The sequence below is a fragment of the Clytia hemisphaerica genome, unplaced genomic scaffold (assembly GCF_902728285.1).
Source record: "Clytia hemisphaerica strain Z4C2 unplaced genomic scaffold, Clytia hemisphaerica genome assembly, whole genome shotgun sequence".
In the NCBI taxonomy this organism is placed as follows: Eukaryota; Metazoa; Cnidaria; class Hydrozoa; order Leptothecata; family Clytiidae; genus Clytia; species Clytia hemisphaerica.
In genome coordinates this window covers 770613-794275 of record NW_027104287.1, presented here as the reverse complement: position 1 = coordinate 794275, position 23663 = coordinate 770613, and the positions used below count along the sequence as shown (strand labels likewise).

Sequence of the window (23663 nt, the reverse complement as noted above, 5' to 3'; positions counted from 1 at the left end):
TTTTCGAAAATCGGGCTCCGTAACTTTTTACAGGGTGTCTACGGATTTTTTTTCGGGATTTTCAATGTTTTCAAGGTTTTTTTGGTCATTTTTAAGTAGTTTTTCAAGGTTTTTTGGCAAAAACTTTGGTTCTTTTCAAGGTTTTTTGATACTCAGTTGACATGGCTCTTTACAGGAATTTAGTTTTTTTTTTCAGAGTGGCAGGTGAAAGAAAAATAGAGGACAGCAAATAAAATTTATTCGCTTTTGGTGCCCGGGGAATTACTTCCACAGTTAAATTCCTATCTCCCTCTCGAGAACAATACCACAAAAAGAAATACTCCAGCTCCCTAGTCTTCCAACTGTGGAAATAAAGAGTTAGAAGCAAAACCAATTGTTTACAGTGACCGAGGAGGCGCAACCATGGTTTGAGCCAACAAGAGAAAATTTTGATTTTGACTCTTTCAAATGGCTAAAAAACACCTTGTTTTTGATTTTGTTTTTTTACAAAAATCAATTTCCAAAAGAGTTGTTTTTTAAGGAATCCTGGAAATTTTGTTGATGAACGGCCATTATTCCAAGACGCCCTGAAGCGATTTGAAAATTGGGGAACAGTCGATTTCTTAGGGCTCATGCAAACGGAAAATAAGTGACAAAAACTCAGCAAATGATAAAAGAATATGTTGCATTCGTTGCGACAGAATTGCAACAGGATCAGGGAAATAATGAATTCTCTAAATGTTATAAAGGTTTTGCGCCGCAGGCGGTTTTTTACTTATTCTTACTTTTCGAATGATTGGAACTGTAGTGCTTTTCAAGGTTTTTAACGATTTTTCAAGGTTTTCAAGGTTTTTCCCAGAAAAATTGATAGTTTTCAAGGCTTTCAAGGTTTTCAAGGTCCCGTAGACACCCTGTTTTAGGTACTGTCATTTTGCATCACTGTGCAAAAAAAACAAAAAACTAAAGGGCCAATCAATCCCGAGAAAAGCTGGTAACGGACGGACAAAGCTTAAATTAAAGGACTTTCGAGGTAGGTCCAAAATGTAAGAACACGTTAAGAGTATCTTACCCTTAACAGTAAAGCAAGGTTTTTCGTCTGAAACGGAAAATAGATTTTGTACACAGCAACCTTAGCACATGTTCTTGAAATCTTGGGAATTATGCAGAATTTTGAGACTGAAAAAACTTTTCATATATTACGGAAAGACTTTTAACATTGCCTTAAATTTGGGCAATTTCTTAAGAATACTTGACCCTCCCATCCAAAGTATACTATTTAAAAAAAAAAACGTGCATGGGTTCATTGGGAGAGTGAAACATAATAATCACTACACTATTACACCGGACGATAGTACATCCACTTGTTCTAGAATTGATGGTTCCAATGTGAATTTGCTAATGTATCTACAAAGAAGTTTAATGATTGTGGTGAATCCTGGTGATTCTTATTACAAAATATTGATTTACAGTACCAACCTTTGTGATTGCTGATCCTTCTTTGTCAATGTAAGCCAATAAAAATAAGTCTTCGTCAACAAAACTTGAGTGAGCCTAATTCAACTTGAACCGACACATGAACAATGACCAATATCCCCAATAGTTGATCGAAATAAATATAGGGCTACCATGTAATTGTTTATCATTTTGTATTATTCTTCTAGAAGAGAGAGAATAGAGAGATTAACACTTATGACATAATCCTAATCATATTTCAGCTTCTAATTCTCACTTTCATTTTCAAGCCCCAGCAAAAGTGATGATGTCACATGAGGACCAGTAAAATGGTCAAAATTTTTCTCACCATTTGTTTTTGTGATCTTATACCTAAAGGGAAGAAATTTTCGCGGGAATTTAATTTCGCAGTTGGTCAAATTGTTTTTTTTCGCGGGAATTTAATTTCGCGGTTCATTGATTTCTAAAAAATTCGCGGGAATTTAATATCGCGGTTCATCGGTATTAAAAAATTTCGCGGGAATTATATTCCGCGGATCACTGAAATATTTGATTTTTTTTATTTGACTACACGTTGTTTTTTATAAGAAACACCTGAGGCTGACATTTGACAGTAAATCTTATGAAAACTCACAAGCTATACACGTATTTCAAAGAAATGTTATTAAAAATTATGAAAAATTTGGGGGTTCACCTTTTTTGAAAAATTTTGCGGTAATTTAATTTCCCGGTTCATCAAATTTGTAAAATTTTGCGGGAATTTAATTACGCGGATTGGCGATTTTAGAAAATTTCGCGGGAACTTAATTTCGCGGTTTTAGGCAAAAACCGCGAAAACCGCGAAATTTTCTTCCCGCAAAAATTTCTTCCCTTAACACAGGAAAAATTTTTTGATTTCCAAGGTTGGAAATTCAATATTTTTGGGTTGCAAATTTTGGTTTTATAATGGAAGGTTGGAACTTTGAGCGATTACCTTAAGCTGATTTGGAAAACGTAAATTACCCATAGGTTTTGTAGAATAAACCAATGCCCTTAAAAAATCAAGTGAAAAAACCCATGTAGAAATGACAATTTTCCAAGGCTGGTTGGAAAACATGACTTTTTGGGTGGGAAATTTTTATTTTCCAAACAGTTTGGGAATTGAAAAAAAGGACAAAAATCGATGTGAAAATACTTATTTTTGTAAATTTGATACCTCGGGTTGAAAAACTAGACTTTTTGGGTCGGAAATTCGTGTTTCTCCCAAACAGTTTGGAAAACATTTAAAAATCCATTTGTAAATTACATTTTTGTGAAATTGAAACTCTTTCGATTGGAAAACTAGACTTTTTGGGTTGGAAATTTGTGTTTCTCCAAGCAGTTTAGAAAACGTTAAAAGTCCATATGGAAATTACGCTTTTGTAACCATTTTCTACTCATGTCCTTTGAGAAAACCACAAGCGATTTTTCGCTCAAAACTGCTTTGATGTATTCTAACCTAGATGTTAGGCTATAATGTGAGCAGTCAAGCTGTAAGTTTCCGTCAGGTGAGGCGTCTCTTCGGAGCGGCCTCGGTCAATCGCAGTGAGTTCGCACAGTGAAGCACATAGGGTACTTGTGTCATAGTTTCAAATAGTGCCCTGCTGAGCTGTGTGAGTGATCTAAGATCAACCACGTATCTGTGCGAACAATAACGAGAGATTGACCGGGAGCCATCGAGCCTAAGGCTAGCGAGTGACTGTTCACAAAAACAAAAACCTTGTTTAAGATCTCTTTTTCCACATCTCTGCAATCACTTTTTGGATTTTGGCTTTTTTCAACCTGAATTTTTGAAAATTCCAACCTTTTTTAGCTTGGATTTTGGCTTTATTCAACCTGGATTTTTGAAAATTCCAAGTTTGTTTATAACTTTGGATTTTGGCTTTTTTCCACCTGGATTTTCGAAAATTCCCACCTTGTTAAATTTGAATTTTGGCTTTTTCCCAACTGAATTTTTAAAAATTCCAACCTTGTTAAATTTGGATTTTGGCTTTTTTCAACCTGGATTTTTGAAAATTCCAAGCCATGGAAAATGCAAAATTTCCAACCTTGGAGAATGTCCCACATTTCCAGGTTGGATTTTCCATTGGATTTTATCTTTTTTCCAACTAAAAAAAGTTGAACTTTCCAACCTTGGAAATCGAAAAATTTTTCCTGTGTAAGGTAGACCTAATTGATCATTTAAAAAGTTAGCTTGCTTTTAACAACTCTGTGCACACAAAGAACATTGTAGCTCTCACTAATGATTCAATATTGGAATTAATAGCTCCAATCATAGTCTGTAACAAAAAACCCGGTCTAGAAGCCCGCCTTTTGTGTCTTTTCATTGTTTCTTACTTGGACTTGTGTTGAGAAATTAGTTTGTTTTGCTCACTTTTTGATCATGCGATTAAATTTTTAACCAATCCCAAAAGGAGTACTTGGTAATGTGGTCAAAACCTGAGCAAATCAATTTTTATCTTTTGATATCGATTTTCTCCTTTGAGAACACAGAAAAGGGTTTTCTCCTTTGGGAATAAGAAACAAGGAATTTTCCCTATGAAAATACGACAACAAGGAATTTTCTCCTTTGAAAATACGAAACAAGGAATTTTCTCCTTTTCAGAACACAGAAAAGGGTTTTTCCTTTGGAAATACGAATCAAGGAATTTCTCCTTTGAAAATAGAATCAAGGAATTTTCTCCTTTGAAATACGGATCAAGGGATTTTCTCCTTTGGAAATACGGATCAAGGAATTTCTTCTTTGGAAATAGGAATCAAGGAATTTTTCCTTTGAAAATAGGGATCAAGGGATTTTCTCCTTTGGAAATACGGATCAAGGGTTTTCTCCTTTGAAAATACGGATCAAGGGATTTTCTCCTTTGGAAATACAGATCAAGGAATTTTCTTCTTTGGAAATAGGAATCAAGGAATTTTTCCTTTGAAAATACGGATCAAGAAATTTTCTCCTTTGGAAATAGAAATCAAGGAATTTTCTCCTTTTTGGAAATAAAAAACAAGGGATTTTCTCCTTTGGAAATACGAAACAAGGCATTTTCTCGGGAGTTTCTAAACCACGACCAGCAACCACGACCAGCGACCAGATAAATTTGGGTTATCGAGTTTATTTGCTCTCTCCACCGTAGAAAATGTCTAAATCAAGTCCTCAGAATACTAAAAAGTGACCTTTGAAGTAACCAGTCATTTTCTTGACAAAGTCACACAATTTGACAACAATATTGACAGGGCCATTATTTATGATGTTTGTAACATTTGTTACACTGAATATTTTAATTATTCTGAATGAGATGTCTTTAGTATGAATAGATAGAATTGTCAGAAGGAAAAAATTGGGAAGTCCAGTTTTAGAGATATGAATCAATTGTTCTATTGTCTATATGCTGACAAAATGACTAATTTCAACAGAAATAACAACCTGATGATGAAATACAAAGCTTTTCAAACCAATTTCAAAAAATTTTATTCCGCTAATTATTTCAATGCTGATAATACAAAAGGATAGAAATTGACACCATAGCCAAGCTCCAAAAGCATAGAAATGGTTGCTTTATGCATAGGGCATGTGGCTCTAAATAGATGAGACAGGGATGAGCTTACTCTTCAATATGATATATTCAAATGCTAAGGAGAGACACTCTACGTTGGAGAAAGAGAAAAACCTCGATAACCCAAATTTATCGGGTCGCTGGTCGTGGTAGCCATTTCTGGTCGATGTTTGGAAACTCCCGATTTTCTCCTTTGAGAACACAGGAAAAAGTTTTCTCCTTTGAAAATAGGAATCAAGGAATTTTTCCTTTGAAAATACTGATCAAGGAATTTTTCCTTTGAAAATACGGATGAAGGAATTTTCTCCTTTGGAAATACGGATGAAGGAATTTTCTCCTTTGGAAATACGAATCAAGGATTTTTCCTTTGGGAATAAAAAACAAGGGATTTTCTCCTTTTCAGAACACAGAAAAGGGTTTTCTCCTTTGGAAATTCAAAACAAGGAATTTTCTCCTGTGAAAATACGAAGCAAGGAATTTCCTTATTTGAAAATACAAAACAAGGAATTTTCTCCTTTGAAAATACAAAACAAGGAAATTTTTCCTATGAAAATACGAAGCAAGGAATTTTCTTCTTTGAAAATACAAAATGAGGGATTTTCTCTTTGAAAATACAAAACGAGAGATTATCTCCTTAGAAAATACAAAACAAGCAATCTTTTTCTCCTCTGAAAATACAATTCAAAGAATTTTCCTTTGACAATACAAAGAAAGATTTTCTTAAGAGAATACGAAACCAAGAAACTTTTTTGTATTCTCAAATCCTGTATTGCGACACATAAAATTAAAATTCTCAAGATCCATTTACGATATCGATTTAACACTTATCACAACAAATTTTTCCAAATATGCTTGTTTGTTTACATTTTTGAGGATTCCCCTGATTTTTCTAGCTAAGCTTCCTATGTCCTATCTCAAGTTCCTATTTCTATCCATTTATTTGCATAAGCCTTAAAAAGCTAACATCGCAAATATTAAAAAAAAAACTTGTTTATAAAAATATATAGTCATAAATAGTAAAAAATAGTAAAAAATACTGAATAAATAGTTATAGCTACCTTATTGGAACTAATTTACGGGGGTTTCAATTTTAGGGTTTTTCGCGGTTTTTCGTAAAAATTGCGAAAATTTGATCCCGCGAAAAATTTTGAGAGTTGAAAACCGCGAAAATTAATTCCCGCGAAATACAATTTTTTCCAATATTATCAAAAAATTTGAAAATTTCTTAAGAAAATGAAAGAAATTTGTCCAAAAAAGGGCAAAACCGCAAAAATTAAAACCCGCAAAAATTCCAGAATGGAAAAAACCGCGAAAATTAAAACCCACGAAATGCAATTTTTCGGATATTTTTTTTTGACCGCGAAAATTAGTTCCAATAAGGTAGTGAGAGTAGGCTAGCTTTATATGATTTATGTTAATTTATCAGTATATATTATATGGATGTCTACACTCCAGCTACACCTTGAGTATATATTGCCTAGCGTGGCCAGCTCTTGCTCCTACTACATTTTCTTAGCCTCATTTTTTTTGCTATTCTTACTTTGTCTGTTCAATACCTCTGAGATTTTTAGCGCTCGTTTCATACATACTACAGGGAATCATCTTATTATATACGGTTATATTAAATACATATTATATTAAAAGTATTTTATTAATTGCTGGAAAGCTTTTTTTATTATACCATTTTTTTGGTGATTAACAAATATGGGAGAGGGAGTCTGGCTTCCACACAAGAAAACAGCAAGAAGATAAAGCAAAGAGAAGGTATGATGAAAAAGCTAAACAAATTATCTTTGTTTCTATGATCCCCAATGCTGGAATCAAAACTGTTTGCAATTCAGTTCTTTGACAAGTCAAACTTCGTTCTCATGCAAACTTAAATCCAAGCTTTTAAAGTTAGATCTGTCATATCATTCTAATAACCCATTATCTCCTGCCGAACACCAAAGCAACATCTCACTTTAACAAATTATGTAGATAATAATCTCTCTTTTCTTTTTTTCTCTCTCTATCTTTGTCCTAATAGTTTTATCAAAAATCTTTATTATAGATTATTTACGAACCATATCCAACCGACTTGTAAATCCTTAGGGTTATTTCGTGTCAGGAGTTTTAAATGTACATTATGTACATGTACTATGTATAGTTCATAAAACTGAAAATAAACTTAAAACTTGAAACTTGAAACACTGTCAGACTGAGACTGCAGGGGCACAACTTTAGATATTCTTCTGTTTATTATGCTTTTTCAACATAACAGGAGTGCCACCTTTCCATTGCATTAAAAAAAACTTTAAAAGTGCATTTTAAGCAGCATTGGGCAGTTCCAGAAAAAAACCATTACCCCCCTGTTGCCTGTGGACGACTGAGTTTTTTGGATTTTTTTTTTCACTTGGAAATCCTGAGAAACTTAGGATTTTTCCTCATTATTCATTCATATGTATCAAATCCATAAAAATTGCTCTATTTTTATTTTCTTACAAAGTATCGGACTATGACTATGAGAACTAGATATTACTTACCTAAAATTTGATAAAGCATCAAGAAACTGTCGAGAAATTTTACAAAAGAAAAGAGACCTCGACTGCAAGCATGAAAGAATTGCGGACCACCCTCAGGTCAGCAAGATTTTCAAAAATTGGCGGGAAAAAGAGACGGCGTTACCAGGGCGGGGAATATCTGTATTACCCTTTTTCCGCCACACACATTTTCGTGACTTTTCCGCCGATCCCCTAGACTGGAGTCGTTTATAATGCGTGTAATACTAATAATAACACGGGATTTAGTTTGTATAAACGACTGGAAGAATCCGGTGTTCCAGCCTTATAGATACAGGGGCTAGCTACGCAGAAACTTGCGTAGCGAGAAAACAATTTATCAAGCAACAACAAACTCTCAAAACGAAATCAATTCAAATGAAACTTTCAATCAATACACAAATCCACACATATTTTTTTTCTCAAGAGCAGGAAAAAATTATAATTGCAATATTGACACTTTTCTTTTGTTTCGAGTTAGTGCACAAAGGTTTCTAGACGACTAAAATTGTTCCATTCATTACTTTTTGCTTTATTTCTACTATGTATAAATTAGTCGTCTAGCTTGCTAGACTACCGATCCCAGAGCAAAATTTTGAATTCGTCACTTTTCCCCGACACAAAATTTCAAATTCGTCACTTTCACCCGACTAAACAGTCTAAACTGTCCAAAAGAAATGGTTTCCTTCATTAGCTCGAAAATGGATCTTCGACGTTTAAAGCACTAATTTCGTAAATAAAGGTGTAAAAAAATTAGATTTGATTGAATTTTGGTTGCGGTTTAAAATTTCGGGTAAATGTTTCGGTCGGGGATAAAAAAATCGGGTGCAAGTTTTGGTCTAGCCAGTGCCCTCCCACAAACCAAATTTTTTCTTTGTTTTATGGTCAGTTACACTTTGAAGCGTTTTTCGAAAGTTATCGCACTGTGGTGGAGGGTGACGTCGATTCCGTGCGGAGTGCATAAAGGCGGGAAACACGGAACTCGAAGACTGGAATGGACAATCGAATAGGTAGGAGAGGATGTGCGTTGATGTCCAATCTAGTCTCAATATTTGAGTTCCGTGCATAAAATCAAAGCAAAACAATCCTCGGGATCGGGATGAAGTTTTATTTGGTGAGCTGAAAATGTTTTTTTTTCGAAATTATTTTGATACACCCCTTTCATAACGAAAGAACTATAGAAATCGCGATAAAAAAAGCAGTTTTCGTCTAACAGGCTAGTTTTGGTCGGCGGGTGATTAAATGTTAGGGAAATATTTCAAAAAATTTCGTCACCCCCTCAAAATTTCGTCACTTTGCCCGATAAAAGGTAAGTCAAGTATAATAGACCAGCGGTCGAGGTAGTGAATTGTGTCACTTCGTAGGGCACCCCTTAGATCAGGCAAATTTTTTATTATGCCCCTAATAGGGTGTAGAATTGACAAAAAAAATTTGCCCTCCGAATCTCCTACAGATTTCGAGTGAATCGATTTTTAGCTACTCTTAGGTGCCAAATAAATTTTTGCTGAGTCAGCAGTTTTTCAGCATATTTACCCACCTTAAAAATGAAATATCTCAATCAAGATCGGAACATTCGAAAGTTAAATTTGTTTCACATTCACGTTGATATCTCAATTCACGTATTCACGTCAGAAAAAGTCTCATTCACGTGTCACGCCAGCCCCTGGGGGAGCCCCATAAATCACGTCTCTGATCAATACCCGAGTGTGAATTCGTTCTCTGACTGTTTGTTCTGGGAAAGGCGAAGATGAAGAAAAAGAAGAAAGACAATGTTTTGTTTTGTTGGATAAAAATTTGTTTTCACTTATTTTCCGTAAAAAATAATGTCTCGATAAAATCGGGAAACATTCTTGAGGGAATCGTTTGCCATCAGTAAATAATTCAATATCTGAAAAAAAAAACGGAAATAAATTGTATAGTCATGATGAATGACAACAATTTTTAAAACGATCACGACTCGATAAAACTAGTTATCGTGAAATTTGTCCACTGAAAGGCTAAATTGGTAGTGGAGACTTTAGCAGTGATGAAAATATATTTACTTTTTGGTTTTCTTCAGGATTCCTTTCAGCTTCTTCTTCTTCTTTTGAGGCTGCTCATGCGCAGTGCTCGTTGTATGTTCGTCGAAAAAATTCTGAAGGTCGAAGAGAAATTGGGGTTGGAATCATACTGAGGATGGACGGTAAGAAATTGATCAATTGATACAAACGAACAAATGATGAAATGTCTAGCTCATATTTCAGAAGAAATAGAATTGAATTTCCAATCATATAAACCTAGAACTCGAACAAAATTGTGACACGTTAATTTCTCATGTCTCCTTATCTTGATCATTGCATTGTAAATTCCTTGGATGTGTTTCACTTACCTGGCATTGTCTTTGAAGGTGATCGATGTGTTTCATTTGGACTTGTTGAAGTTTGATGCTTTCTTCCAACGCTGAGTGCATTCGATCTTCGAACTCCTTGATGCGTACGCTCTCATCTGGAGTACACACAGGATTGGTGATGTTCAGAATCTCCAGACTTCCTGAATCCATGAAGGAGAGTGTGGCAGAAAAGGTGGGCGTGGTCGGGCGGGACGTTCCAAATTCGATGATGTTACTGTGGAAGAAAATGATGAAGTTGTTTATTCAATGAAACCATTAGCCTCAATATTTCAAAACAAAATTCAAACTCACTCTCCAACTTAGCGGTCTGAAAATCGAAGAGCTCATTTGACAAAATATTTTTTAGATTTCAAAAAGAGTGATATACTACACGCGTAAATCCATTAATAACATTACCTAAGCCGTTGTTCATCTTCTTTTGTGAGATTGGCGGTCGAAACAAAAGAATCCATGCCTTCAGGTGAACTGATATCGATAGTGCACTGCGTTTCGTTTGAGTCAAGTTTAGAAGGTGTGACAAGTAAAGACTTGTTTTCTTGTCGCTCTTCTGAATTGGCATGTCCATGGCCACACAAAGTTTCGAGCACGAAATAAACACCAGTCAAGAAAAAGAACCCACCAAACAATGCGATAATCTGCAAAAAATGTTTTCAGTGAAAAAATCAATCATTCGACAAAACTCCTCTACTTAACATTTTGGATAAAAATGGAAAAAAATTCATTGCTACCGAAAACCTCTATCAAAGTGACAATGCAAACTGTACCTTTAATGTGCGACTGGACAAAACTTCTTTCCGTATTTCGGTCACGGGAGGCAGCGGACAAGGTGGCCCTTCTTCGTCAAGCACATCACCACTTGAAGCGCGTTGAACGAGTCTATGAGAAAAAGAAATTGACTTGTTCAAAGATGAAGCGAGAGCCGTAGAAACGAGTAAATATGATAAATACGAAACAATCAGTAGACGAATAATTGAAGATCACCTTTTTCGTTCTCGAATTTCTTGCGGTGTGAGAGATGAGCCATAAAAAGTAATTCTCCAAGAAACGAGAGTACCATGTCTGTTTACGTTGGTGCTTTCGTCTTGGATGAGTAATTTCCATTCGCCATGTGGTTCTTCGCCCCAATATCGAACCGTGGAAAAGGTCCAGTCATGAAACCCCTCACGAGATCTAGGAAAGAAAAACTGAAATTGAGAATATGGGTTTAAAGAACTGTTCGTTCTTAAAAAAAAGCGCAATTAAGCTTTTCAGAACTCACCCTCATTCTGAAGATGTTAAAAATACTACGAAGAAACAAAAGAGAACGAACAAAATTCATTTGATTTCTTTTGAAACATTACACAAGTAGCCCGTTGGGCGTGAAGGCCCAGCAAAAGCGAAAATGTGTTAGGGGTCATCGTACAATGCTCTACAATGTTGCATAATCAAAAAGAAAAATACAAAGACGGGGGTTAGCTGGGGCAACAATAAACGAGACGATGCGCATCACCTATATCAAATGCAACAACAGAGTATAATTTTTTGTTCAATAGTTTTTCTTTTATAAAATAACGTTTGGTTTTTGTAAAATAAAGTTTAGTTTTTCCTATGCAAAGTATAAAGTTAGGTATGAGAGAAATCCAAAATATTTGTTTATCTCAGCAAAAAAGAACAATAAGCCGATATCTGTTCTGATACGAAATATGTGCTCAACATGAAACGGGAATACTTATGTTAGTACATAACCTATAGTACATAACCTTTAAATATAACGGTTTTTTGTGTATATGGTTTTTCCAATGTAAAATAAAGTTTGGTTTTTCCTTAGCCTATACCAAACCCTACTTCTTTATGTAGCTGACGATGGTAGTGTTTGTTACGTTTAGAGAGATTTTGTGTGAAGCGTGTTTTCAAAAAGCCTCTAAGTGAAGTGCAAAATTCTTATTGTCATCTGCAAAAGAAAGCCAATTAAATTCTCTTGGGACATTAATTTACAAAAAAATTAACTATTTTAGCTTTTTATGACACATGCAATAAAAGGTCTAAAAGTTGATTCTCAAGTTAAAAATTGTTTTCAACAGAAATGCATGTAATTAAAGAAATAACATTTCATAAACAAAGAAAAAATTTCAAACACTCCATTGTCTCTAATAACCCCAGATCAAATACAGTTTGTTTTTCCTATGTAAAATAAAGTTTAGTTTTTCCTATGCAAAATAGAGTTTGTTTTTCTTCCTATTATATATAAAATAAAGTTTGTTTTTCCAATGTAAAATAAAGTTTGGTTTCTAATTCAAATTTCTTTATTTAAATTTCGATACTAGTAGATAATATTAAGTGAGCTGAATATGAAGAGTAAGTTAAGTAAGCTGAGTCGATTTCGTAAGCTGAGTAATCTGATAATGTCGAAAGTTTTGATTAGCTGAGTAATCTAGTAATTCCGAGTAATCTAGTAATTCCATGCAATCTAGTAATTCCGAGTAATCTAGTAATGCCGAGTAATCTAGTAATTCCGAGTAATCTAGTAATTCCATGCAATCTAGTAATTCCGAGTAATCTAGTAATGCCGAATAATCTAGTAATGCCGAGTAATCTGCGGTTGTTCCAGGTAATCTGGTGATGCCAAGTAATCTGAGGTAGGTTGGTTGAAGGGTTTAACCCTATAGTAGGGGTTTAGTAACCCTTTGGTCTTGAAATCTGTAAAAAGAAATAAAAAAGGAATTTAGAAAGATGTATACTATTCATCATCATATCAATTGGAAATTAATTAGTCAAAGAAAATATTTACATGCAAAGTTATTCAAGAAAAATCACAAAAAGCCAGTCAAATTCATGGCACATGCTGATAAAAATAAATTTCATTTACAAGAAAGCTCTTGACTATTTACTTACTGGGAACTTTTTTCCATGAAAACAGTTAAAATCTGAGCAGAACTACTGTATGAATAGTTTTCCTGGCCTTTTTTTCTTATAAAAATAGAACACTTAAAGGGTACAGAGATGGTTTCTATTATGAACAGTTAACAATAGAAAAGACAAAGATGCAGTTTCCTAAGGAGTTCTTGTTCATCATCCAGCTTTGCTATTACATATTCCTGCTGCAAGCAATGAAAAATGATGCCAAGTTAGACCTATGCTTTCGATTCCCCCTCTATCTCAGTAAGTACCAACCTGAATAAATCAGTCATAATGATGGGTAAGACAGAGATGACAACTGGTCAGGAGTTGTCCACGCAGTTGGTTTTCAAGCTAAAAAGAAGAAATATTAATTTAACATCAAAGAATTTGAAAATTTACCGATTTTATAACCATTTTGAAGCAGATGAAAGGTTGTTCTAATAATATTTCTGCTATGTTTATTCTATGTACCTTACAGGGAACTAATTTTCACGGTCCGTGAAAAAATCAGAAAAATTGCATTTTGCGGGAATTAATTTTTGCGGTTAGTTCAATTCTAAAATTTTCACATCCTGGTGTAACACATAAAAATTACAATAATAATTTTTGAGAAAAACCGTGAAAATTAGTTCCAAAAGTTTAAAAAAAACGCAATGAATTCCCAACATTTTGTAAGAAAAGGCAGTGCGCTGGCCAATGAAAAAAGAGTTTTTTTATCAAAGCTACGATGGCCCCGAGGTTTCTCCACTTCTAGAAAAAGACAATTCAAGAAGAGAAGTAAAAAATGAAGAAGGGAAGTAAAAATTTAAAGAAGAGAAGTAATTTTTTTGTATTACTTCACTGAAAATTTTACTTTTCTTCTTGATTTTTTTACTTCTCTTTCAAGCTTTGAAAAATGAAGAAGAGAAGTAAAAAATGACAAAAATACCACGTGGTTTTGATTACAACCCCTGACTTAGAAAGTTTATTGTTATAACAGAGAGACCCCTTACCAGACTCCAGAGGATGTTTGTAATGGCAATTATGCTGATTAGTGTGATTAAACGTTTAAAGCTATCCCTTAAGCAAAAGTTATAAAGCTTTTCATAAATTATAAAAACACTTTGGGAGAGTAGTTATATTTATATAATCTTTCGTGTAGGATCACGTGTTTTAGACGTTGTCTTGTGCTTTAAACAATTTAAAAAGGGTTAAAACCATTTTGGCAGCTCGCCAATGTAGAAATTTAATCACAATTTCGATACTTAAAGACATTTTACTTCCCTTTTTAAAATTTTTACTTCCCTTCTCGAAATATTCACTTCCCTTCTTTAAATTTTTACTTTTCTTCTTGAAACTTTCAGAACTTTTTTTAGAAGTGGAGAAACCTCGGGGCCATTGTAAAGTAGCCTAGTTAACTAAGCCCGTATTCACAAGGCTAGGACACACGGCTTATGGCAATATAGCGCTTTTATTATATTTATTACATTTTTTATATTTACGGATTTTAAGTTTGCCTTGGAATACTGGCTTAGGGAAAGGGCGCGTTCATAATATGAACGCAGGATTCGGTGAGCTTCTGATTGGTCAGAGTGGGTCACGTGGTAAAACATCGGGAGTTTTCGGGAGCGATAGAAGTTTATAATTATTTTATCAGAAAACGAGTAGAAGAGGATGGGACTCATTGAATGCAAGATCTTTCTTCGATTATATTATGATGTGAGACTATTACCATGAGAGAGCAGAGAGATATATTTGGAATACTGTATCAGAAAAAGTTTTCAAGACCTGATCCCGACCTGATAGTGCTTCTCTTGTTTTTGGGAAGAATTGAACTGATGAAGAAAAAAGAATGCTATTCGTCGTAAAGACAGCAAAAGTTGCTTGTTTCCAGAATGGCAAATAATAAAGTAAAGATTTGTGATTGAACATTGACTATCGTATGTGGCAATATATAAGAGAGAGTACTTGTACAGATCCTATGCTGTAGTTCTGTATTCTAATTGGATTGCATGACATGATATTGTATTATACTGTAATGGATAGATGATAGACAGTTCTTGGTTTTTGACTGGTTGTGGCTTCTTGTTGTTTTATGAATTTGAGACTTAATGCTCGATTTTACAGACAATGACATCTTTCGTTTTCGAAGAACATAAAATTGTCGGTGCTTATGTCAGTGACAGCTATACGAATTCAAGACTCAAGAAATTGTTTTTTTGGGGGATTACATTGTTTTGTATACGGTATTTTAGCCTGCTAGTCTAAAGTAATTTTTATTTATTTTGTTGAAGGTTATTTTTATGATGAGTAAAAATCGTACAAAATACTTTTATGTCAAATCACAAAATTATCACTCAAGAAACGAATTTCTCTCTTGTTGAGTTTTCCATAAAACACGAGCATAACTTTTTGAAAAAAATGAACAAATTTTTCCTTCACTCTCCATCGGCACACTTTACAATAGAATTTCATTTTATATTTTACAAAAGGAGCGCATAAACTGTAAGACGGAGCGTTTGTTTATCTAATCTTACAAAAAGAGCCAATCAGAAGATATAAAAAAGACAAAATAAAAAAATTCTAAATAATCTTTTGATATTATGTTCTGTGTGTATATTTTTGATATGAAACGGAATAAAGTCAACGACGAATAATTATGCAAATTATGTAAGTTTACGTTATCCCTCGCCGCGAAATTTGAATTGTCGTTGTTGTCAGTTGATAAGCTACCGAGTTTACTGTCCCTAAGCTAGTTATTCAGTCACAACTTAACAATCAGATTTATCCAAGTGACTGAATCAAACTAGCTTAGATTTCTAGGCTAATTGTAAAGCTAATTCAAAACTGTACTTTTAAAGTTGCGAATTTGTGCGCAAAGGTGAAAGCAAGTGAAATTGTATGCTTTCAGTGAAGTTTGTGGACGAAATCAGAAAGAAATTGGCTAAAAAGATTTTCGTCACAATACTTGCTTTTTTATCGGCATGTAGTTGGAACTTCTCCCCCCTAATCGGCCAAATGCCCATAAAAAATTCGAAAATCTTTCGTCAAAGACGGTCCCAAAGATGTAAAAGAGAATAGACCTTTTTTCAAAGAGGACGTCCTGTTGAATAATTATGTAGTCCAGCCATAAAAACAATGATAAAGCCATGCATAATTACTGTGTATCATGCATATTGTAATAAGAAGAAAAGGCAAGAGGAAAACCGGGCAATTAATGTCTACCCCCATATCGCCCTGGAAATTTCTGGGGGTTGCCAGGGACGTGCGTTAATGATTGGTTTGATTGACTGTCAATTACGTTTGATTCGTTCGATTCATGGACAATGATGTTCGGTTGCGTTTGATCAGACAAGGCCGCGACCACAGAATTCCCTCTATCAAGCACCGCCCTCTATTTTAAGTGTTGTCCCCTATACCATCTAAATTTGGAAAAATTGTTTATTTTAGAGGTAAGTCGGGATTAGAAAGGGGTGGTCAGGATTAGACGTTTTGTGGCCTATTCTCTACTCGATCTGAAAAGTTTTACTCCAAAAAAAATACATACCTCTTGTTTTACAAATGAGCAAGCAGCAAACAACACAGTAAAAGGATGAATAATCACGAAAAATAACGATTGTATATCAATAAATCTGTAAACAGCAACAATCAATGAAACAACAGCGTCTGAAAATGTCAGAGTTGGTCTGATATTTCAGGAGGAGAAAAAAACTTTGTCTCCACTTAATCCGCCATTTTGAGCTATAAAATGCAAAGAGCGCGAGATCTACAACAACAACAACTTAGATAGACTAGTAACTAGTCGTTGTATTTCACTCTGCAGCTCCGCTTGCAACAGACTCACTCCCTTCACTGAATACAATACGCAATACGGATACTTGCTAGTCTACAATTTAGAAGGAGCGCGGTTTTTGTAAAAACGAAAACGAAAGTGGGACGGACAAACAGACAGTTGCTTTTGAAAGGCCCGTTCGCTAACGCTGGGCCAATAAGTCTCGATTAGAAGTAATACCACAATGATACCCTAGTACTTCAAGTAAGTTGGATGAGAAGGATGCTTACTTATCATATTGTCGAAGACTTGCCAGCCTGGACACCACACCACTTGGTGAAACAAGCTGAATGATCAACGAGCCTCGGTTGTGGTGCTGGATGGAAACCTGAAGCAAATTCAAAAAGATATGATGGTGAGAAAAACTGTAAAGAGTTCACGCAATTTGACTCAAGCAAACAAAATTTGTGTTGAAAGTGGCTGGGCTGAGCTTAGCAGCTCAATTTCCACTTAGACTTAGTTTAAATCTCTATTGAGAAGGAAAGATGTCAGCTCAAGCAGTCAAGTGCGGTTTTTACAAAAGCAAGTACACGTGAAATAATACAGGTGAAATGTTATTTTTCACATATTAGAAGAAGCAGTTATACATGTTTTTTTTTTTATAAGCATAACGCTTATAAGCATATGAAGGCTCAGATTTGCAGAATTCCTAAGCATAACATGAGCATATATGTCAGCCTAAAATATTTTTTAAGTGGTCATTTTTATCTGTTTTTGTTTCATTTTTATCTGGTTTGGTAGAGGCCAAGTAAAAAATAAGACATTCCACGGCTAGCTACATTCCACTGCTCCCAAAATTTGAACAAATTTTTTACAAAATTTCTGAAATTTCATTAAAAAACTTGGCTCGGGGTGAATCATAAGCATAATTCTTAAGCATGTAATAAGCATAAACTATGCCTGGATGCTTTGAGAACTTAAGCATACACGAGCCTGACCAAGGGGCATACACTTGCTTATAAAAAAAAAAACATGTAGAGGAACACTTTGAATGACTTACGGTCAGCGTGACGTGTTCCAAAGTCGTTACTTCTCTCAAAATCTTTGGGTGTACTGAAAGGAAAACAAAGTTTGTTAGTAAAAAAAATACACGAGTGTCAGGGAATGAAAAAGTACCTTGTAAGCAGAGAGCACCTGGAAAAAGAAAATGGGAGGTTCATAAAAACAAAAGAAAAACCGAAATACATGATGAATGACATACCGTGCATTTTTTTGGTCAAGTTATATCCATTGGAGGGGATTTTCTCATCCGGTTTCATCAGTCGACTTTTCCATGACGTCAAATACGGAACGCTTGACCAAACCTGTAAATAGAAAATGAGATGATATCAGAAGGGCGAGGTATATAAGTTGACGACGATAAAGAATGGGTCGTTTTAAAGCAATATATGAGATGAAGATTTAAGATAGTAATTAGAAACAAATATAGAAATGAATTTTTCAAAATTAAACAAACCCTTGAAGCTGTAACAAGAGCCCATGAATCCAGCAGACCAAACCCGTGTTTGTGAGAGTGACTGAATCCCGCACTGTTGACCTGCCATTCGTCCGGTTCGACATCTACACGTCGTGCCGTATACACGATAATATGCTGCACATCTCTCCAGGTGAGACAAGAACGCGCTTCTAGCATGAGAGCGAACATTCCAGCAGCCAGCGGTGCAGCAGCAGAGGTTCCGGTGTGTTTATCGGTGCATCCGGTGCCTGATCCCAAACGCCAGTCTGTTGTCACCTTCAACGAAACAAAAATTTTCTTATTGAATGGTTTTTGTTTCGGCTTAAACCGACCTGTGTTTAACACCGTCCAAACGACGGAAAACGCTAGGTTAATGGAAAACAGTTTTATTTTAAAAATCGAATGGATGAACATCAAACCAGCTCTGCTTTAAGGGCTCTGATCATAGTGAATTTTTGCCGTGTACAAAATATAGATTTCTACCTAGTTTTTTGTTAAAAGTGTCAAGGAAACCAAAACAAAGTTTTATCTTCAAAGCCCTTAAGAAATAAAGAAAGAAAAAAACATACTATGTTCCGTTGTCTTCCTTGTCCGCTACTGTAAGTCACCGCTAACATTGCAGCGCATTGTTCCGCGTAATACGGCATTTGCCCCAACTCATCTACCGCTCCGATCGTCACCGTAAAAATGGAATTGGCGTAACCGTCGAAATTGCAATTGTCTTTAAAATGACCACCATTTCCTGACGCCACAACGAAGATGGATCCGAAACCTTTTCGCCCTTCCAACACGCCACGAGCTAGGGCCGCCTTTAAGAAAGAAGATCAAAATACAACATGCTGTTACTTCCTACTGGAAAAAAAAATAAAGAAAGGGGCATGTACAAAAAAAATAATGTAATATTTGAAAACAAGATCTTCAAACAACTTTCAGTACACAAAATACCTGAGCTAGTTGATGAGGACCATCGACAGTACGGCCATTATCATCAGGTCCCCAAGAGCAGCTATAAATATCGTTAATTTCACTTTTCGTGTTGAATGCCATCGCTTCTAGACTGTCCGTCATTGGTCCATCTAAGATACGTATCCCAGAAACCTTTGCACCGAAAGCCACACCCACCGCACAATTCTCGTTAGCGACGGCCGCTATCTCACCGGCGCACCTAGAATAGAAGGGAGTAAAAAAGTGATAAAAAGGTGTCCGTATAGAACCATCGAGCATGCTAGCAGCACTGACTCAACTTAGGTATATTTTCCGTAACTTTTAAAATCAACAAGCAACATTCTGAATGGACCTACCTGTTGATCAAAATCAGATAAAAGTAGGTGTTCTACATTTTACTATTGGTATTGAGCAAACACAATAAGTTTTAGAACAATGCAAAAACGTCTGATTTATTTTCTTTTATCATTGTGTAACTTGGTCGTCTTTTTTTGAAAATTTTATGACGAAAAAAAATTTTCCAAGAAAAATTACTTCAGCCACATTTTAGGGTGCCTTGCACTCAATCTTTCTGCCAAAAATCAGGAAAAACTATTGAAGCAATTTTGCACCAAGTCCAAAAAACCTTATTTTTAGGTAGTTTTTGGCCCAAATTTGCGAAAATCCGTATTTGACGACGAAAAAAATTTTCCGAGAAAAATTACTTCAGCCCCATTTTAGGGTGCCTTGCACTCCATCTTTCTGCCAAAAATCAGGAAAAACTAATGAAGCAATTTTGCACCAAGTCCAAAAAACCTTATTTTTAGGTAGTTCTTGGCCCAAATTTGCGAAAATCTGTATTTGACGACGAAAAAAAATTTTCCGAGAAAAATTGCTTCAGCCACATTTTAGGGTGCCTTGCACTCTATCTTTCTGCCAAAAATCAGGAAAAACTAATGAAGCAATTTTGCACAAAGTCCAAAAAACCCTTTTTTTAGGTAGTTTTTGGCCCAAATTTGCCCCCCAAAAATTTTTTTCAAAAATCGGGCTCCGTCACTTTTCAGGCATTGCTACTTTGTATCATTGCGCAAAAAATTAAAAAAAACTAATGAGCCAATCCCGAGAAAAGCTGCTAACAGGAAAATGGTAAAAGGGAATTTCCCCAAAAAAGCGAAAATCCTTATTTGACGACGAAAAAAAATTTTCCAAGAAAAATTACTTCAGCCACATTTTAGGGTACCTTGCACTCTATCTTTCTGCCAAAAATCAGGAAAAACTAATGAAGCAATTTTGCACAAAGTCCAAAAAACCTTATTTTTAGGTAGTTTTTGGCCCAAATTTGCCCCCCAAAAATTTTTTTCAAAAATCGGGCTCCGTCACTTTTCAGGCATTGCCATTTTGTATCATTGTGCAAAAAATCAAAAAAAACTAATGAGCCAATCCCGAGAAAAGCTTGTAACAGACGAACGGACAACGGTCAAATTAAAGGACCTCTCGGTAGGTCCAATAAGTATAAAATTTTAAGCATAATTTTGGTTGGTGTTAGAGCTTATCCTAAGACGCCAGAAATGGAGTAACACTCCAAGGGATTCCCTCATGAAGGAAGTTCACAAAAGTTCAGTCAAATCAGAATATTTTTTAAGTCTCCAGCAGGACTCCAGGAGACTCTCCCCCAAAGTCTTTTGCCTCTTTTTTGCCCAAAAAAGTAGAAACTTAAAATAAAAAAGAGAGAAAAAATTTCCAGGGACTCAACCAAGGAAAAATCATGCAAAAAGACACGTATAGGCAGAAAGAAAAAAGATAGACAAACTAAAGTCGAGAATAGAATGGCAAAAAAAATATGGGAGTATTGATTTGAGATGAAGAAACACTTACAGACAATACAAAGGAAAATATTCCGATGGAAAGCGTGCTTACCTCGTGCCATGGTGGTTGAGTCCAGCATCGTCTAACCGTGGCATTGGATCCGCGTCATTCGAGTTCAAATCCCAACTCCCTTCTGATGAGTAATTATCCAAAATATCTGGGTTCGTCCATTCCACACCTGAACAAATGAATGGAATGAATGAAAAAAGGCTGTAACTTTTGAAAGAATTCGAATCAGATAGCGGTTTTGAAAGTGCTTGTTGAAAAGAAAAACAGGAGTGGAATATTATCAAAAAGAAAATTTGACGAACCAAAAGCAAGGGGGGGTGTTAAAAGTATGATTTTCCTAAGGGGGATCTTCCTTGAATCATGCGAAATTTCAATTTTTTCATTTATACTGATTTTCTAAGGGAGGGGGTGTGAAATTTTAAATGAATTTCCTAAGGGGGGTTAGCACTTAAGGGGGGGGGTCCTCTTACCTAAGGGGGGGGGGGTCTTGACCTTTCTAGAAACTATGATTTATGACGTTTTAAGAGAAGATTTAAGAGTCTCTGATACAAAATGAAGATCATAGCATTATTTTACAAAAAGTTGATTTTCTTCTTTTTCATTTTTCAGTTCAACTTTCAAACTTTCAACTTCAAACTTTTTCCATTTATATCTGTTTTGATTACCTTAAGGGAACTTATTTTGGCGGGAACTAATTTTGGCGAGCGGCGAAAATCTTAAAAAATTTTAATTTTGGCGGGAACTTATTTTGGCGGATAGTGAAATCTTTTAATTTTGGCGGGAACTAATTTTGGCGAATGACAGCGTAAATCTGTTCTATTTTGCCTTATTTTGAGCAATTTTGATGAATTTCAGGGGTTATTTCGGCAAGGAAACAAAAAATTTAATTTTGGCGGGAACTTATTTTGGCGAGTGAGCAAAATATTTAATTTTGGCGGGAACTAATTTTGGCGAATTTTGCCAATAAGTTTGCCAATTAAGTTCCCTTAAGGTATATTCCACTCTGGATTATCTTGTTAACAAGTACACCGCTATCTTATTCGAAGTCTATCAGAAGTTACAGCCTTTTTTGTCTCCACTGTATTGAGACAGACTTAAAGATAAAAAAACTTATCATTGACCAATATGCTCGGTAAGAAAACCCACTCCAAGTTATCCCAAGAGATTAATTTGAAGGGAAAGGAAGTGTCCGATAAAACATACCATCGTCAATAACGGACACAGTCACTCCTTTTCCAGTGATATTTCGTTCCCAGACTCCTGTCACGTTGATATCATGCCCAACAAACTTCAAATTGTCCTGCGAAAAAAGAAAAAATATATTTCCAATTGCTGAGTCACCAAACAAGTCACAAGAGAACAATTTCTTCCTGCGTCAGAATGTGGTTTTGGTTTTATTTTGATGTTTGTTTTATTCAAGCACCCCCATGAACATTGTGGCTCTAAGAACAACAAAGTTAAGGCTACATCTCAATCTGTGGGCACTACTCAAACTGTGAGAAGTATTGAAGAGAAAAAGGAAAACCCATACCAGATGCCATTGTGAAGGGAAAAATTCATCTTTGAACTCTAATGATCGCTTTTTTCTTTGTAAAACTTTCTCATGTTCGAACCACTCCACGTATGGATGGTACTTTAATTTTTCGTTCACCTTTCGATGGATATTATTTAACGTTTCATTCACTCTGTATTTGTGATTGTAAAAAGCGTCATGAACAAGTAAATAATGTCCTTTTAAGTGTCCTATGTTGCCGTGTAAACGGAGACTTAACTCGTCAGCAATATTTGAAACAATCTTCAAACCATCATCGTGTAGATGGGGTGGTAAACGAACTGCCCAAGAAGACGAAAATTCGATTATGGGTTCATTGTTCGGCGTCTCGCTATTTAGCAGCCTTTCGTAAACACTTTTACGGTGATTATTTGACAAACTATTAGATCTTTGTTCCGTATTTTCAATGTTTAAGTTCGTAACTGATATATTCTCAAAATTCTTTCCATCCTCATCGTATAACTCTCTCCTTGATCGAAAATTATCATTCTTGTGGTACAAGTCTTTAGTGGTTGTGATGTTCTGCGCAAGCGTCGAAACTTTCTCACCACGAAGACTTCCGATGAATAAGCTGAACGCTAAAGCGAGAATGGCTGTTCGTAAAACCGCATATTTCGGTCGTAAATAAGACGCGTAGTTGCGACAACATCCGTCGCATTGCGTTTCGTAAAACATGAGAATAATTCATAAAGTCACAAGACTCAACTCTCCATAACACAACCACAAACTACAAAATATTCAACTGGATCTTTATCCACTCCAGACCATTAAAAACCAAACCTGTTCTAAAGAAAATTATTTAGAAAATAAACATTCATGATGTTGACATCGACTCGCTGTGCGTATTTGTTTGTCCTCTCAAACTGTTTTGATTTCTTTCAAATCTTAAACTTCGAAAGAGGCTTTCAACGAAGACGGTTAGTTTTTAAAAAATCGAAAATCTATCAAAACTCAATCACGTGATCAATACAGAAGAATCACAGAAACTCAAACAATTAGCGCAAACTTTTTGTTTTCAACGAACATATTTTCTAGACAGGTGTTTGGTTTGTTTAAAACGACCTCAAAAAAATATCAAAAACAATTCGATAAAAAGGCCTTATAGTTGTAACACGTTTTCAGAAGGGCTTATTCTTCATTTTCAAATCAGTGAGTGAAAATGATTTTGCTTTCATCTTTTGTCGAGGGTTAATTGAAGAAAGTGAGATTTCTTCCAGAGAAAAATAAAGAAAGAAAACAACAAATTTT

General features: G+C 35.2%; 1 protein-coding gene and 1 long non-coding RNA gene across 2 annotated transcripts; both read right to left on the bottom strand.

Annotated features, from left to right (window-relative positions):
• Positions 1 to 9311: 9311 nt before the first annotated feature.
• LOC136817041 (proprotein convertase subtilisin/kexin type 7-like) lies at positions 9312 to 23656 on the bottom strand. The gene is made up of 15 exons (XM_067073387.1): positions 22395 to 23656; positions 22067 to 22163; positions 20906 to 21032; positions 19010 to 19229; positions 18634 to 18873; positions 18065 to 18340; positions 17810 to 17912; positions 17609 to 17661; positions 16839 to 16936; positions 10902 to 11090; positions 10685 to 10796; positions 10317 to 10555; positions 9900 to 10134; positions 9574 to 9665; positions 9312 to 9419 (listed from the first exon to the last, which is right to left on the bottom strand). Exons 1-15 carry the CDS (start codon positions 23088 to 23090, stop codon positions 9413 to 9415), a joined length of 2784 nt encoding a protein of 927 aa, XP_066929488.1. The 5' UTR covers positions 23091 to 23656; the 3' UTR covers positions 9312 to 9412.
• On the bottom strand, positions 12510 to 16413 carry LOC136817043 (uncharacterized). The gene is made up of 3 exons (XR_010848013.1): positions 16324 to 16413; positions 13071 to 13148; positions 12510 to 12596 (listed from the first exon to the last, which is right to left on the bottom strand). It is a non-coding gene; the product is annotated as an uncharacterized lncRNA (long non-coding RNA).
• Positions 23657 to 23663: the final 7 nt, after the last annotated feature.